The sequence below is a fragment of the Marmota flaviventris genome, chromosome 8 (assembly GCF_047511675.1).
Source record: "Marmota flaviventris isolate mMarFla1 chromosome 8, mMarFla1.hap1, whole genome shotgun sequence".
In the NCBI taxonomy this organism is placed as follows: domain Eukaryota; kingdom Metazoa; phylum Chordata; class Mammalia; order Rodentia; family Sciuridae; genus Marmota; species Marmota flaviventris.
In genome coordinates, this window is record NC_092505.1 from 10098959 (window position 1) to 10116637 (window position 17679).

General features: G+C 36.5%; 2 protein-coding genes across 5 annotated transcripts in view; one reads left to right on the top strand and one right to left on the bottom strand.

Annotated features, from left to right (window-relative positions):
* The first annotated feature begins 526 nt into the window (after positions 1–526).
* Positions 527–9141, top strand: Donson (DNA replication fork stabilization factor DONSON). Its single transcript, XM_027929360.2, has 10 exons — positions 527–887; positions 1516–1596; positions 2467–2670; positions 3585–3763; positions 4670–4848; positions 5571–5649; positions 5763–5867; positions 6303–6501; positions 7848–8060; positions 8543–9141. Exons 1-10 carry the CDS (start codon positions 579–581, stop codon positions 8678–8680), a joined length of 1686 nt encoding a protein of 561 aa, XP_027785161.1. The 5' UTR covers positions 527–578; the 3' UTR covers positions 8681–9141.
* A 233-nt stretch (positions 9142–9374) lies between these two features.
* Son (SON DNA and RNA binding protein) overlaps positions 9375–17679 on the bottom strand; it is an 83024-nt gene continuing 74719 nt past the window's right edge. For 2 of the 4 annotated variants that reach the window (XM_071615076.1, XM_027929358.2), the window contains exons 8-12: positions 17357–17473; positions 13046–13193; positions 11207–11278; positions 10980–11095; positions 9375–10460 (exon numbers count right to left, since the gene is read on the bottom strand). In XM_071615076.1, the coding sequence (XP_071471177.1) occupies positions 10302–10460; positions 10980–11095; positions 11207–11278; positions 13046–13193; positions 17357–17473 (612 nt within the window). In that variant the 3' untranslated portion in view covers positions 9375–10301. Of the gene's footprint in view, positions 10514–10979; positions 11096–11206; positions 11279–13045; positions 13194–13819; positions 13900–17356; positions 17474–17679 lie in introns of those variants that run through there. The other 2 variants (XM_071615077.1, XM_071615078.1) reach the window with 2 other exon arrangements.

Sequence of the window (17679 nt, forward strand, 5' to 3'; positions counted from 1 at the left end):
TCTAACTCATATACACTTAAATTTTGTTTTGAAATATTCATTCATTTCGAGTTTCTTCAGGAACAAGGATCACAGGAACTTGTTCTGTGGGAGCTGTGGAGAATTTGCGTGAAGGGCTGGGACTGCCTGGCCTTGGGAAAAGGGTACTGAGCTTGAAGTGTGCTGTTTTCTGAGTTCTCTGTTGGGGAAGGAGGGCATGGGGTAGGCGCTGGCCCTGTCACCACCTCTATGGACGCAGCAGCCCATCACAGCGGCCCCAGAGCCAGACCGCTACCCCTGGTGATGACTTCCCTACTGCAGACTTGAGTAGGGTTCAGCCATTTCGATGCCCAGTGGGGTAGTGCACACCTGCCCTGGGCCAAGTGCTGCCCGCAGTCGCCTCGTCTCACGGCAGGGCCACAGCCCAGAACCTGGCTGGAGCTCCCTGAGGAACGCAGCCGGGGGCGGGACCTCGCGGGAGGCCTGCCTGCCGCGCACGTCCCGCGGCGGCGCGCGGGGGCGGGGCCACGTCGGGGGCGGGGCCGCGGCGCGCGGGAAGTGCTTGCTGGGCGGTCGGTCGGCTTCAGCCGCTTCGCGTCATGGCCTTTTCCGTACCCGGCTACTCGCCCAGCTTCAAAAGGCCGCCGGAGATAGTGCGGCTCCGAAGGAGAAGGTCCCGGAGCCAGAAGGCCGCCGCCTCCAGCCCCCTCGAGCTGCGGGAGCCGACGCCTCGCCGCGCCGCCTTGGCAGCCGGGCTGCTCCTCCGCCCCTTCCCGGCCGCTGCCGGCAGAATCGGCGGTCCGACTGCGGCCCGCAGGAACCCTTTCGCCCGCCTGGACAACCGGCTGCGGGTCGCCGCGGAGGCCTCGGACGGGCTGCCCCGCAGCCACCCGGAGGCGCCGAGCTCGGTGAGTGTCTCCGTGTCTGTCAGGCGAGGGGCTGTCATCTTTTCTGGTGGGGTCAGCTGTGAATTAGGGATGGGAAGTTCTAACGTTCGGGGCAGAGAAATGGGCGCGCAGAGTTTCTATCGCCTGTGGCCTGAGGGTGCTCTGAGCCTCGGGGGCCGATGCTCTTGAAAGACGGGGTTTGTGGAGGCTGCCCCAGGTGCGGCGCCTCTGCTCCAGCGTGGACGTAAACTGCGAGAGCGTGCAAGAAAGCCTTAGAACCGGTCCTGGAGGGCAGCTTGGACGGCACGGTGCTCCTCTCGCACACAAAACTACGCGGGATGGAGGAATAGTGAGGATAAATCTGTTAAGAATTCACGAGCATTTGTCTTAATCTGAAGCCTTTTGGGTCTTTTAGCTTAAAGTTTGTATGTCAGTTATTAAATGCACAAAACTGGCCTTTTTCCCTATTAATTTTAATGTTAAAGTTCAGACCCAAAGTGAAAAAACTGATAGGATTGAATGGAGTGTATATAAATTTGTGTGCACTGGCATTTACTGAGAAGGTGGTTTGCCAGGTGAGCCTCTGTACCCATTCAAAGCAAATTTTAGCATTATTTAAGTTTTAAAAGGACAATTTTCTTATCCTCAGTTTTCAGATACCAATCAAGAAAATGATATGCTATGGGAAGAGACGTTATCTGAAAGAACAACAGCTACGGAACTATCCCAGGTAATACTTTTTAAATATCATTAGAATGTATGTTTTTATAAATGCATCCTCAGAAGCATTTTGCTTGAAAAATAGTTTTGCAGAGATACTTGAAAGTGATTATCTTTGTACCAGAGTTAAAAAGATGGCATCAGCCAAGATAAAGGACTTGGTATGTTATAGTAAGTATTGCTGTAATGGTCACCAGAATTAAAGTAGGCATAGTGGATGAGAGTTGTTGGTTGCCCTTTACCCCCATCAGTTTTTTAACACTCTTCTTTCTTGAGCTTATCACTCAGAGGAACCCCTCCATACTAAGCTACTAATTCAACTTGATCCTTTACTAAATCTTCAAACAAATCCTCTGGTTACCTCCACACAATACCTTATCTACAAGAATTCTTGTACTGTAGATAATGTTGACTTGAAAAGACCGCAAAACAGGTTAATGGTAGATTTTTGAGATCAGAAAATGATTCTGAAATATGGCCTTTAAGGGACCTACCTAAAGTTACCTGCAGGAAGAGCAGCTTAGCCTAAGTTCCAGAGATTCAAAGGCTTTAGGTACTTTATCAGACATTGGGAAGATTTCTACTTTGATAGCAACATCTGTAGTACCATATAAGTGTTCTTTTTAGTAAAAACTAAAAAATGAAATAAGTTCCATTCCAACAACACATTTTTGTTTCTTAGAGAAAACTACTATTAATAGGTCAATATAGCACTTTCCAGAATTTTTCAGTGTGTAGTGTATTTTTAATGATATTTAGTATACAGTTTATATAATTTTGCTATTCAGAGACTGTAGATATGTTAATTAATAAAATATTTAGATTAAAGAGTTTTTCTTGAAACTCTACAGATCTTTGTGTTTTCGTTTTCTTTTAAAAGGCTTCACACATATCTTTCTCTGAATTGGATACTCCATTCTCAGAAAATACTGAGTTACCTGTGGACTGGAGTATTAAAACCCGACTCCTTGTCACCTCTTCTCAACCCTTTACCTGGGCAGATCATCTGAAAGCACAAGAGGAGGCTCAAGGTCTTGTTCAGCATTGTAGAGCAACAGAAGTTACTTTGCCTCAAAGTATAAAGGTAATTCTGAAATAAAATAACTTTGTTTTAAAGTAGCCAATAAAGTATTTTTAAAATGCTTCTGTAAAATATCAGAGAGATTTCTTCCCATTAAGTTTTTCTTCTGATATCTAAAGATAAAAAGAGTTGGGGAATTTTGTACCTTCCAAATGGTGCTTTCATACACATTTTTGAGAGATTGTATAATAGCCCATTAAATAGAGAAACCTGTCCTGAGAATTAATCAGTGGTAGAGGCATCAAACCATTCTTTTCTAATGCTTTTTTTGGAGAGAAAATAAAAGGAAATGAAAAGCAATTGACTAGGTTACAAGAGCAGTGGATTTTACTGGTTTTCTTGTATAGAATATATAGTCTTTTTAGATATGCACTGATATCACTACCTAGGTAATGGTCTATTGTAAATTTAGAGTTCTAGAGTGGTTCTAGAGAAATACAATTTTATTGCTTCGAAGCAGCTCACCAACTCAAACTAAGTTAAAAAGAATTACTTAAAACTTTGTATATCTGTTTCAATAAATCAGGAGGATTGTCATATGCATTACCAGTGTACACTGACTATTTTTGAAAGTGTTTCTGTGGGGTACAGGGATTATGTATAGCATAGTGCTCTCTATACAAACATACTTCTCCTGCTTATGAAAGAAAATACAGTTTTTGTTTTTAAGGGTAGTAGAAACAGGAGAATGTTGCCATCTGTGTTATTTGTGTGTTCCTTCTGATATGTTTAGCAGACTAATTGCTCGACAGAAAGGTTTGCCAAAGATAAACTATATTTCAGCCCCTGTAACAGTAATGCTTTTCCATAAAAAGCAATCAAACTTCGTAGATTAAATGTTTGATACACATTGTCTCTGGTGAAATTCTGTACTTCTCATGGGTCAAAAGTGACGCCCTATCCCTTCTGGATTTTAGGATCCTAAACTCTCCACTGAGCTCCGTTGTGCCTTCCAGCAGAGCCTTATCTATTGGCTCCACCCGGCCTTGTCTTGGCTACCACTCTTCCCTCGTATTGGAGCTGATAGAAAAATGGCTGGAAAGACAATTCCTTGGTCAAATGATGAAACAATGCAACACATTTTAATGAGTGACTGGTAAGATTAGTTCAAAACAAAACTTGTGCAATTCAGTGGTGAATTTTTATTTTAGCGGTATCCTTTCCTTATGGAAATATAGACTGGTAGAAGGATCTCACTGCCCTGAATTTTAATAACCAAACATTTAAACTGTTTGCTTCTTTTAGCTCTTATCACTCTTTATAAAAATATGAAAAAAAAAATGTATATATATACATACATACAATAAATGCAGACAGGAATAATTATTTAATGTTACTTATCAGTGGCTGCTGCTCTTCTCATTAGCATAAGTTGCTAAGAGAAACTTAACAGCTAGTTATCAATCAATTAAGGTTATTTTTTTGTTTTGTTTTGTTTTGTTTTTGGTCTGGTAGTAGGGGTTGGACCCAGGAGTGCTCTGTCACTGAGTTACACTCCCACCCGCCAGCCCTTTTTATTCTTTGACAGGATATCACAAAGTTGCTGAGGCTGGCCTTGAGATCCTCCTGCCTCAATCTCCCAAGTTCTGGAATTATAGGTATGCATGACAGCTCAATTAAGTTTTGTTAAGAAAAAGGGTAGCATTTAAGTGATAAACACTATTAAAGTATTAAGAAGTTATCCGTGAGTTCCTGTTATTTCAGTCTTTAATTTTTCTTCATTGAACATGAACACAGTACCTTTATTTTACTTATTTATTTTAAGTGGAGCTGAGGATTGAAACCATTGCCTCATGTGTGCAAGGCAAGCACTCTACCTCTGAGCCACAACCCCAGCCCCTTAATTCTAGTTTTTTAAAACCAAATTGTACCTAACTGCAAAATTTCAAACCAGAAACTAAAACATTTGTTTTAAGCAAGGTGTCAGACCAAACTATACAAAACCTTAAACATTTAAGTAAATGTTTTAATAATATCTAAGGAAAATTCTTTTGCTTTATAGGTCTGTGAGCTTTACTTCTCTGTATAACCTGCTGAAGACAAAACTTTGCCCCTATTTCTACGTTTGTACCTATCAGTTTACTGTGCTGTTCCGAGCAGCAGGATTCGCAGGAAGTAATGTGATAACAGCTCTAATATCTCCTACAACTAGAGGTTTAAGAGAAGCTATGAAAAATGAAGGTAAAAGTTTAGATTTGCAGTAGGGATACTATACTGCACTTAATATATAGTAAAAATTTATATATATAAAATTTTAAAAGCTACAATTTGAATTTCTTTAACATTTAATTACTAGTATTATTTGAAGAAACATTTTTTTTTTCCTGCAATTGAATAAGCTGTCCATTTCACATAACTTTGAGTTAATAGTGTACCCTTCTCTAATCTCCTAAGTAAAACTTTAGCACAATTGGGCCACAAAGTTACCATCTTAATATACTCTTCTAGAAATTCTTTCATACTACATTTAAATTATCTACCTCCTGAAAAACTTCATTTTTAAAAAATTTATTAATTTATTCTGATTTGTTATATATGATAGCAGAATGCATTTCAATTCATAGTACACAAAAAGAGCACAATTTTTCATATCTCCAGTTGTACACAGAGTCTCACCATTCGTATCTTCCTACATGTACTTAGGGTAATGATGTCCATCTCATTCCACCATCTCAATAACTTCATTTTTAAACTGGTCAGCCTATCAGTAATCATGAGATCTGTTTAGTAGATTTAATCAACACTTAAAAAGTGAACTGTAACACAGTATAACTTATGAAAAAGTATCACATGTAGTAACATTGTTTTTCTGAGCCTTTTGTTTCAAGGACATGTGTGCATATGTCTGTGTGTTGTGGACTACTGTCAAAGTTTGAAGAAACTGACTTGTTTTTTTCATACAGGTATTGAATTTTCTTTGCCTTTAATAGAAGAAAATGACCAAAAGAAGAAAGCTCATGGAACAAGCATGGGACTTGGGGAGTATGTGATTACAATAAGCTTTTACATAGTCCAGTGACTATGGGTTAGTGAAATAGATTTGTAAAAGTAACAGGTTTGTTAAATAAGGAACTCTAACTGTAGCAATTTCATAGGGAGCAAGCAATAAGTGATGAAGATGAAGAAGAGAGTTTTTCTTGGCTGGAAGAGATGGGTGTACAAGATAAAATTAAAAAGCCAGATATACACTCTATCAAGCTGTATCCTTTTAATTACAACTAATTTTTACTAAATTATGAGCAGTTTAACATTGGGAGTTTAAAATAACTAATCTTAAGTTATCTTTAGATCATATTAAATCTAACTCTCCATTATGACATTAAGACACAGGACCCTAGATATCAATAAACTCTGAACTATTAAATGATTTTTAAGTGAAAACATTTCATGTTGGCTAAGTATGTGGGAGAAGTTTTTGACTAGAGAATGAATTCAGTTTTTATCAGTTACCAGTTTCTAGCAAATTGAAGTGGCCAACGTTAAGTGGATTTCAAACTTATGAAAGCAGTGAAGAGGAAGTGGTAACGTTCTCATTTTGTTTGGGAAAATGGGTCACAGGTGATTAAGAATGAAGGTAACTATTTTCCCATTGGTGTGGGATTTGCTTTTGTAATTTCCTTGATTGTCATCTTCAGCCGTAAAGAGAAACATGAAGTGCAAATGGACCACAGACCTGAGTCTGTTGTGTTGGTGAAAGGAATCAACACCTTTACACTGCTGAACTTTTTGATCAACTGCAAGAGTTTAGTTGCTACCTCAGGTGCACAGGCAGGACTTCCACCAACCCTTTTATCCCCTGTAGCTTTCCGAGGTGCCACAATGCAAATGCTTAAGGTAATTAAAAGAAATTATACACTTCACGAATTCCTATAACCTACCTTCTAAGAGGAACTTTTTGAAGATACGATTCTTTTTAAAATTGTTTAAATTGTAGATGAACACAGTACCTTTATTTATTGCTATCTGGTGCTACGGAGCAAACCCCGTTCTTCATACATGCTAGGCAAACTCTCTACCACTGAGGCACAATCACAGCCCTACTGTCATACTTTTTGTGGGGGATGAGTGGGTACCAGGGATTTAACTCTAGGGCCATTGAGCCACATCCTCAGCCCTATTTTGTGTTTTATTTAGAGACAAGGTCTGAGTTGCTTAGCACCTTGCTTCTGCTGAGGCTGGCTTTGAACTCGTGATCCTTCTGCCTCAGCCAGTCTCAGGAGTACTCAACCACTGAACCGCACTCCCAGCCCTATTTTGTATTTTATTTAGAGACAGGTTCTCACCGAGTTGCTTAGTGCCTAACTGTTGCTGAGGCTGCCTTTGAACTCAGGATTCTCCTGTCTCAGCCTCCTGAGTTGCTGGGATTACAGGCATGTGCCACTGTGCCCAGCTCCAATATGATAAATTCTTTGTCTTTAAAAAATAACTCCTAGCAGTGTTGTACTTAACATGTGTTTTGTTTTTCTCCCTGTAAAAAAGTCTTTGATATAACAGTTATATATATCAAAGAAATACCTGAAAATTTATGACATTGATTTTACTTGAATTATATGAAAACTTTTAATGAATAAAGTATAATTGACAGTAAACACATTTTGGTTTTAACCTTTTTTAAAAAAAAAAAAATATTTTATTAGTTGTTGATGAACCTTTATTTATATGTGGTGCTGAGAGTCGAACCCAGTGCCTCGCACATGCTAAGCAAGGGCTCTACCAGTGAGCCACAACCCCACTCCCTTAGTCTCCTTTCTTGCCATTTAAGGACAGTTAATCTCATTTATTCACCAAGGCAAAGACATAGTCAAGAATGTCATGTCATAGATCTCAGAAACTGGATCATTGGTTAAATGAAAAAAAAAAAATGTATATCTGTATTGAAATATATATTCTCTTAACAGCAATAGAATTGATTTTCCCCAGTATTCTATATTGTCAATAAGTAAATAATTAGATAAAATGCTATATGAAAAAAAAATGTATTGGAAATCTCATACAGAGGATACTGGAGATACTGAAAATTTACTAAACATTTTTACTCATAATAATGTATTGATGTCTTGAAAATTATTTTCCATAATTATTAGAGAAGAAACCCCAAATGAAAATGTTTTTGAGTGCACTTCTAAGGAACAAATGCTTGAGAGATGGTGATCGTAATTTCCCTTTTTTTTCTTATGAAGGCACGAAGTATTAATGTAAAGACACAAGCTCTTTCTGGATACAAAGATCAATTTAGTATGGAGATCACAGGTCCAATCATGCCTCATGCTCTACACTCTATGACCATGCTACTCAAATCATCACAGAGTGGGTCATTCTCTGCAGGACTATATCCACATGAGCCAACAGCTGTATTCAATATCCGCCTGCCACTGGAAAAAATACTGGATAAAGTAAGTACACCCCTATCAACAGACCACTTTCATTATAGGTAATTTCCTCTAACTGAAGGAAATAATTTATAGTGAGCTGAATTTGTTTAAAGTTGTGAGACTGCTAATTAAGAATTGCAAAAAGGAAAAATCATGTCTACATGTAATTTTTGTGGGTAAATTTTTTGAATTTAGGCTACTAATGATGACTAAGAACTTTCAAAACTTGAAGATGAATTTTACCATTGCTCTGACTCAAAGGTTAATAGTGCAGATTCTTTTGTAGTTTTATGTACTATGGGTATTTACTTAACCATATTTTCCTATAAAAATAACATTTAATATTTTAAGACTTTATTACTGTATACAAATTCTTAGGATTGACTTCTGTATATACGATTAATTACACAAATGGGCCATCTGTCAAAATTCTCATGGTAATTATTTAAAATCAAGTTTCAGAGAAAATGTGCTTTTTAACGACATATACATTATTTCCACAGGAAGTTGTTCATAAGGAGCTTACTAACTGTGGGTTGCACCCTAAGACTCTGGAGCAACTTAGTCAAATACCATTACTGGGGAAATCATCTTTACGGAAAGTGGAAATGAATGACTACATGTGTAATTGGAGATCCTGAGCACCAAAGTAAGCCTAAAAGGAATCTTTGAGGAAAAAAAAAAAAAAGCAAGGAAATTCAAGATTCTTATACCTTTGGCTTTAAAGTTCATTTTGGAAGTTAAAGAAATGAATATACTTAAAGATGTTCAAGTGTTTATGAACATTAACTTTCTATATTAACTTTTATTACATGCACTGAGCAATAGCATTAAGGCTTTAAATCATTTTCCTTTTACTGTTTTGAAACTAGATTTTGAGATATGAAGACGATGCATTTTTTAAAAACCTCAAATAATTTGAGAATTTTATATTGCTATAGTCCCAACTGTACACTGAGTAGAAAACAATTAAAATTGACAGTTATTTCATGGCATTGTGACTAATGGTGTCAGGGCAAAAATATTACTTTAGTAATTTTCCTAAGATTAACAGACTTGTTTTATTAAAAATGGTAGAAAATAAACATAGGCAATATGTGGAGCTGGTTGGTGATGTACCTACCTGATATATTTCCTACTGGTAGTTGATATATCAAGTTTTAAAAGGATATTCTAATCATATGCCTATTATGACAAAGTAGCATTTCATTTTCTTTTGTGTGCATGTGTTGTGTGTATATGCATGTGTGTAAAAGTATTTTCATATAAACATGGTTGGAGATCAAAGGCACTGGGTAAAGAAATAGTATTAGTGAAGATGTGTTCACTTCATAATCCAGAAAATAAAACACCACATTTATTCCAGAGAAGTTTGTATTTGGGCCTTGAGCTTTTGAAAATAAAGTTTAGAGACATAGCATATGAATACCACTGTAATACACATGAAATATTCTATCAGACCCTAAAAATTAACATAAATTTAAACTTTCTCATAGTCAACAAAATAGTGGCTGGTTGCCAATTTTATTAGATAAGTTGGTTACAGCATTTTAATTATCAATTTACGTCTATCTAGGTGTAGCTGAAATTCAAAATGCACATCAAAGTAAAACTATATCACAACTCAAGCCATACTAAATGTACTTGGCCTCTGCAGTAAATTCTAATCAGACTTCATTTTGACACCCCTTCTTATGACCCAAGTGGCTTAAATGGGAATGCAGGACTTAGTGCTGATCATCACACAACATACCACTTTCTTTTTATAACCTCTACAAAATTTTAAGGGGAGATGGTGGCATTAGCCCTGTGGAACAGATCTTGCTTGATTACCTCAATAACACTGGCCCAGTATCTGTCCAGCAGAACCCATTGAGAAATAGTACAAGGTGCACAGCCCTTCACTGATTACAGGCAAGTGTTACAGCAGCCTAGCCATAAGGAAGGGAGTTACATCATAGTACAAAATACAGTATAAAAGCGTTATTTAACATTCCACACTGAAGATTACTGATGCCTTCAAACAATTGTTTCGATGTTAGCCACTTAAACAAATACATCACTAAGGTAAACAATATAAACATACCAAAACCCTGTATGGTTAAATACAATTTCCATGGTACAAAAATCAAAGCCTGGAGATGTTTGTACAGATTGCTTTTTACACAATGTCTTAAATTGCCAAATATTTACAACATTAAAGAGGAAATACATTGTGATGCAGAGTAAAATTATCTGAAATGATTAATATAAAACCTCAATCTATCTACGTGAGGCACTCCTGAAGCAAGTGGCATTAGCCATGAGGTCCTTTGGTACAAGGCCCATTGCTTGAAGAACCACAGTAGCTGCTGTGGCTTTAGCATGCTTCTTATTAGGGCTGGCAAAGCTGGGCTGGTAAGCGCTTCCATTTATCAATACCTATTCAAGAAAAACATACAATTGGGCTGGTAAGGGCTTCCATTTCTCAATACCTATTCAAGAAAAACATACAATAAGAACAGCATCAAACTTTAATATCTATTAGCTTTGTATTTTTTCACTAAATGCTAGAAAAATAATTTACAAAAATATAAAACCCATACTATGTAAATTAATCTCAGCCGCTATGTACGTTAAATTAATGTCAGCCCAGAAAAAGCCAAATGATTTGCAAAAAGGGACTGCAAGTTAAAAGCAGTTTTCCAACTTAAATTAAAATATGAAAACAAAAAAAAAACCAACAACCTGATAAAAGTACTAGATTAACTTCCCACATTCCACTAGAAAATATGAACAACTTGTTTACCAGATTCTGCCCAATCTTTCAAAAAATCCAACCAATCTACCCACACACATACACCCCCAACCCACAGATTAATAATATTATCATATTACCCTCTTAACTTTTAAGTCACCAAAATAATAACATATTCAATTAGTGCAGAAATTCATATTTACCCTAAAGAGAAAATGTTTGCGATGATCAGGGCCACTATCATGGACCAAGAGAAATTCAGGTGGTTGCCACCTTCTCTTATTACAAATTTCCATCAAGGCAGATACAGGATGTTTGCCTGCAAAGAAAAAAAAACAACCAGTTCTGAATTATTTCCCATATCTTTTGTAACAAATTATGATTCAAGATTTAGGTGGAGCAAGATGGAAATTCAAAAATGTGCTCTCACCTGACAGATCTTTCATTGCAGCAGAGAAATTCCCAGACCTCTTTTGTGCTCTTTCTCCTACTGCAACAAGACCTTTAAAAAAAAAAAAAAAGCCAATTTTCACTAAATCAATTTCAAAAGCATCACTTTCAAGGATAATAGAGAAAAACTCCCAGTATTTAAGCCTGAACCTCAATGTTTTCAAGTAAAATATTCAACTGATTCATACAATCTTTCTTTTAAGTTGTAGATGGACACAATGGTGCCAGGGATCGAACCTAATGCCTCACACACCCTAGGGAAACACTCTACCACTGAGCCACAACCCAGCTCCAACATTTATAATTTTAAAATCATATATGATCTTGGAACACGTTTATATAGTATAAGAATCTAGTGTGTAAACAAATTATACAAATTAAATACCATTTGTTTACCATATGTTGATAAAATAAACATCTCCAGTTTATGCAATACTAGCTATTTTTCCAAATGATCTTATAACTTCCTGTCTTAAAAACAATGTGTTAGCCGGGTGTAGTGGCACGTGCCTGTAGTCCCAGATACTCAGGAGGCTGAGGCACGAAGATTGTAAGGTGGAGGTCAGCCTGGACAAGTTAGCAAGACCCTTTCTCAAAATATAAATGACTAGGGGTGTAGGTTCAATGGTATACCATTTCCCTAGCAAGTGTAAGGCCTTGTGTTCAATCCCCAGTACCACAAAAACAATCAAAATAATGCTGTTAAGAATCTGTTCCAGAAAAAGATTTATAAATGAGTTTTCACATATTTTACTGGAAACTTCAATCACTCCCTTTGCTAATTATATACCAGTATATTATTTTATCATCCAAAAACCTGTCCTTTCTGCAAACTTATACCCAAATCATGTACAATTCTAAGGAGAATACTTCCTGGGATCATGCAGTGCATACTTGGTACACAAGCATTCTGTTCCCAAATTCATCAACACAAGTAAACTTATTAACGCCACGTTATTGCTCAACTACAGAAACAAAAAACATTTCACTTCTGTAAAAATCGGGCCTAAACAAGCTATGCTGAGCTAACAGCCACTGGTGATTCCACTCAGAACACATTCCAAGGCAAGAAAACTGTTTAAAGATACTAAGTGACATTTTCTGAGTATACTAGCAGGCCATATAGACCTCACTCAACTGCTTCATATCAGAATATTGTGGGGCTGGGGATGTGACTCAAGCGGAAGCGTACTCTCCTAGCATGCGTGAGACACTGGGTTTGATTCTCAGCACCACATAAAAATAAAATATGGATATTGTGTCCACCTAAAGAACGAATAAAAAATATTAAAAAAAAAAAGAATATTGTAATTTCCAATGTGCACCAACACAAGTTAATATGAAGAGGTAATAACACTGTTGTCAGTAGTTGATTTACTGTTCTCCAGCCAACAACTTTACGACCAAGTATGAAAAAAAGGAAAAGCAAAAACAGTTTATAGACAAAAGACTATCAAATAAGGAAAAAATGTTAAATATTTGAGAAAGAAAAAAATCAGTTCTTAGAAATGAAGGTAAATAAATAGTCCCTGTCAAAAGAATACATAATGATATCTACTTAAATTTATAGTCAAAAATTAGAAACATGAAAATTTTATATTTCAACTAGCATTGATGAAAACTGCCTTTCAAAGTTCAAACCATTGTCTCCATCTACATATAGATTAGCTAAAGTTGTTTGTTTCTGCAAAACAGCTGTGCATTACACAGGAAGAGATGCCACTAATTCAGAATACTAAGACCACAATAAATGTACAGAAGATGAAACCCTAAAATGTTAAAAGAGATATAATAAACATTTCAAAAGAAAACTTATTACCTTTTCGGTCTGTCTTAAAATCAACTAGGATAGGTTCCTTATTTCCTTCTTTGTTTTTTCCTAATCCTTCTCCTTCTCTCCAGCCCATTTTTCTCATCAAAACGGCTCCCATTCCTCCAGTTACCGGGGCTGCTCTTAAGAACTGATCCTATCCAAAGAAAGAAAGGTAAAATGTCCCCATTTTACAATTAGAACTTGACTACAGACACACTGGCAACTTTCTAAAAAGAGAAATCTTATTTTACTTCTAGATCTGTTATAGCAATTAAATGCTTCTGTACTTATATATATTGTAGTATATGTGTTCTAATTATTTTCACATTAACAATAGTATTTTGAAAGTCAAATGGCAATTTTAAAACAATGGCCCCTCAGCCCCCCTCCAAAAAAAAAATAGAACACTCCTGTTTTCGTCCACTATTTAGCTTCACTGGTATCTCTTCTTAGCTTGTAAAATAAAAAGAAGGCAATGTTAAAACAGTCAATAATATTAATTGTCCCAGGTGTACCTATTTTATGAATAAAGCCCAGAAATTGTTTAGAAATAGTTTGAAAACTGAAGAAGCATACTGTTGTCATCCAAAGTTTTCTTCCCCATTCTACTATAAAGCAAGTATAAATATTTTTACTTAGAAAATCCCTAAGAAACAAAATAACTCTTTAAAATTTACACCACATAAACTACCCTGTAAGCATACCAAAATGTATTTGAATTCTTTTAAAACCTAGCTTGATGTTAAAAACTTTTAAAAAACTCCTTAAATGTTTACATACCTAGGCCTCGGTAGCAGCAGTGTTGTGAATAGTACGGCTGGCACTGACCGGGGCAAGAAGACAGCTACAAGGATTTGGCCCTGAAACAAGTTTCCATACAGAGGGGTGAAAGTTCACAGGTTATTCTGTGAACAATCATCTCTCTTGTATCCAACCCACTGAACCATAATTTCCATCAAAGCAGCAAACCACTTAATGTCCTAAGATGCACAACTATATACATTAGCATGGTCAATCATGGTAAGAAACAGTCAATGCCTCTTTTTAATGGGCATCAACAATACTGAAATCTAAGGATCTGTATGGCCATTTTTTAAAAGATTTGGAAACATTTCCAAATCATGTTTTATTTTCCCTTGTGATTAAATTTTAGGTTAATGCTCTACAGGAAATAGCAAAAATCTTAATCAACAGGAGTCAAAAACATTGGTAGCTCAGAAAATAGTATGCATTATCCTTTCCTACATTGATAAGTTACTAGAAAATGTACCACAACTGGGTTTTTACACAGTAATAAAACTGTATAATCTTTGTTTCCCAGCTTTATAATTAAATACTAGGAAACATGCCAATGATATGTGAATAGACATTAAGTTCAACAAGGTGCTCTGATGGAAGGAGGCAGCTGTGGAGGTAAAAACATACCCCTGGTTCAGTTCCTTATTTGGTGCAGGCCATGCAGTGTAGATGTATAAAGAGAAAAGTTAGCTGATGCTTGGTATCAACTGCCTTGATGCTACACACCTAGAATGGCTTTTACTTACTTCCAGGTTCATCTGCCCCTCTTTTCCAGGAAACACTCCTAAAAAAAAGGGCAACTGTGCAGACAGAGTACAATATAAATCCCCAAATGACCCCAGTCTCCAACTGTTTCCATTTTCTAATATCTTCATTTGTTTCCTTTACCCAGGGTATATGCAGTTCACTAAAAAAAAAATCTGATTTATCTGAGTCCCACAATATTTATCAAGTCCATATCCAAATAATTTCATTTCAGAAAATAGTTTCTTATAAATCAATTACCATTTTAAATCTTTTAATAATTGAATAATTACCATTTTAAATCTTTTTAATAATCTTTTAATAAAACTTTCCTCTTAATCTAAAATAATACAGCAACAAACTAAAAACACAGAACGTTGACATTCCCTGGGGTTTTTATTTTTAACACATGAGAGTGATGGCCTACCCTAAAATAAGAGAAGTTAAATGATTACTTAGACAGGTTTTCGGAACATTTCAACATTTAATGAGTAGACAGTATTTGAGATAGAAAACTTAAATTTTCATTTGCCCTATGACTTCTAAATGTTCTGCCCCATTTTTATAAAATACTCTCTCCTTAATTGATAGTAAGCAAATGTTCTTTAATTTTACACAGACATTTTCCAGGATGTATTGCTTTTTCCTATAATATTTAAAGCTTGGGTCTTTATACATCTTTATCATTATAATTCATTAAAATGATTTCCTTCCCAAAGTATATTTTAAAGGTTCTCCTAAACATTTTATATGTTTAAAAATCTGTCCTATCTGCAACACTGATAATACCAAAATATATATTTTTTTTTAAAGAAGATTTATATGGAGCGAATTTTAATCAGTTAAATGATTCACTTTCTAAAGGTTACTTAACATGATATTTAGATGTAAACTAACAGGGAGCAGCACGAGCCCATCATTATACAAATGAAGACCAAAATTTTGCAACTGAAGCACATTCATAAGTTTCTACCTAGCACTGTACATGACTGTTCATTATGTGCCTAAACACCTCTAAGCTTCATATCTAATTTCCTGAATTACTGAGCACTGAGCTTCAAGACTAAATACTAAAGAATCCAGACTGAGGTATAGCTCAGTGGTAGATCTTGTGCTCAGCATGCTTGACAAGGACCTACGTTATATACCCAGCATCACCAAAAAAACAAGATGGAAAACAAACAGATGTACATTTATAATTCTTCCCACTAAGTAATATAAAATATTAGTATATAAAGTTAATCCAAACTAGAATATTTTGCTAGATTATCACTTTTTTTCAACACCAACCGCCCCCCCATTAATTTTTTTAATGGATCTGAGTATGTACTCATTGTATAATTAGTGCAACTGTCTTCAAAAAAAACAGGCCAAATAAGGATATGTCTTATATTAATTTGTTAATAAGAGCATTAACAGAGAATGTGTTACCAAAACTAGAAATGTTATAATATCCAAAGCAACTATTATCTCATTTTCTGCAAACTCAGCTCATCCATGAGTGGCAGCCATTGCAATTCTCTATAATATGTACCCATCACATTACTGATAACTCTTCTTTGAGGTTGTAAAGGACCTGTCTCCATTTGACACTTGGGAGACTTTGAAATTCCAAAATATTACTTGCCCACGATCACACAAGGAGTCAGGAATACAGCAGGATAAAGAAACCTTCCCAATCCATTAGTACACGCAGCCTCCCAGTTTCAGCACTGCTATACTGCCAGTACTCCTGAAACAAATTTCTCATCACCCATCAAACCAAACCACAACCCTTCACCAGAATACATTTCTTCAAAAAGCCCTTTTTAACCACCTAAGACTCCCCCAACAATGAGGCAGCCGTAGGTGGAGTTCACACCTCACTGCAGGAATCTGAGACCAGGTGCACCTACATCTTCGAAGCACAAGGTGTCCGTCCTCTCCCTTGATTTTAGGTATAATATCCTGTTTTTTCATGAAATCAGCGGTTCTCAAATTAAGCCTGTGGATCACCAGAGGCCATCAGGGCCTAAATGGTGGTCCACAGATAGTAATCTACATCCCCATCCCACCCCCATTCCCACCCTTCAACACTGCCCACCCCACACTCCAGCCATCCTCCCCCACCTTCCAGTCCCATGGCAAGTTCACCACATGCAGTGCTAATACTAGGGCCTCCCAACCACTTGCTATAACTAACAATGGACCACCACATAGGGACCTGAGGCTGGAAGTCACAACACGTGTGAGGAGTAGGAGCCAAGGGATCTTATAAGAGGGCGCAGGCACTAAATGAGAAGGCAAGGACAGAGGAATAGAGGAATGGAACATTAGGGTAGTAGAGGGTTCTTGGGGGCACTGATCCACAAAAAAATAAACCTGTAATAAAGTATCCCATGATAAATAAAAATTTTGAGAACCACTGCTTTGAAATGATTAGGTTAGTAGTCCAACGGAAATTGTGGGATGTTCTGAACAATACCAGATACAGTTAGCATTCAAAACAAGTTAAAATAAAACCACCCCCACCAAAACCAGCAGCAGCACCAAAAATAAATAAATAAAAAATAACCTTAGGATATAAACTGAGTGGCTCTTGAGCCATATTTATACATTTGCCATTGTCTCATGATTCCGGTCCATCTTCAGCATCCATCCTGGAGTATATACACATAGCAAATTTACTCAGGAACTTTGGTTAGAGTCACTGACCTCTTCATGTATTTTTAATAAAACAGTTAAAAATTTTTAAGTTTGTACAGCAACACTTTTGTATGTGCATATGTTGTGTACCTTTTTAATCCAGGCTTGGGCACCAGTATTGGCCAACTGTTCTTGTGTTAGAACCTGTACTCCTGTACTTCCGGTGAACTGTCCAGGAATAGAGTTCAGCTGAGCCCAGGCATCAATCTGAAGAAAAGAAGCCGCCTTATTTAAGTAAAATTATTTATATAATTAAAATGCTACTGACAATAATTTAATTCACGAAAGAAAAGTGATTTACTTCCTTTAAGGGATAAATAATAGACTAAAAAATTTTGTACTTTTAAAATATACTGAAATGATGCATATTTAAATTTAAATGTTTTCCTAAATCTCCCACAGCAGCAGTTTTA

What these genes read in the sequence shown, in the direction of transcription:
- Donson (XM_027929360.2), top strand. Translation starts at nt 579, where the DNA reads ATGGCCTTTTCCGTACCCGGCTACTCGCCCAGCTTCAAAAGGCCGCCG. An exon ending in AGAAGCTATGAAAAATGAAG is followed by an intron (nt 4,849 to 5,570) that starts GTAAAAGTTTAG and finishes TTTTTCATACAG; the next exon opens with GTATTGAATTTTCTTTGCCT. An exon ending in TGGAAAAAATACTGGATAAA is followed by an intron (nt 8,061 to 8,542) that starts GTAAGTACACCC and finishes TTATTTCCACAG; the next exon opens with GAAGTTGTTCATAAGGAGCT.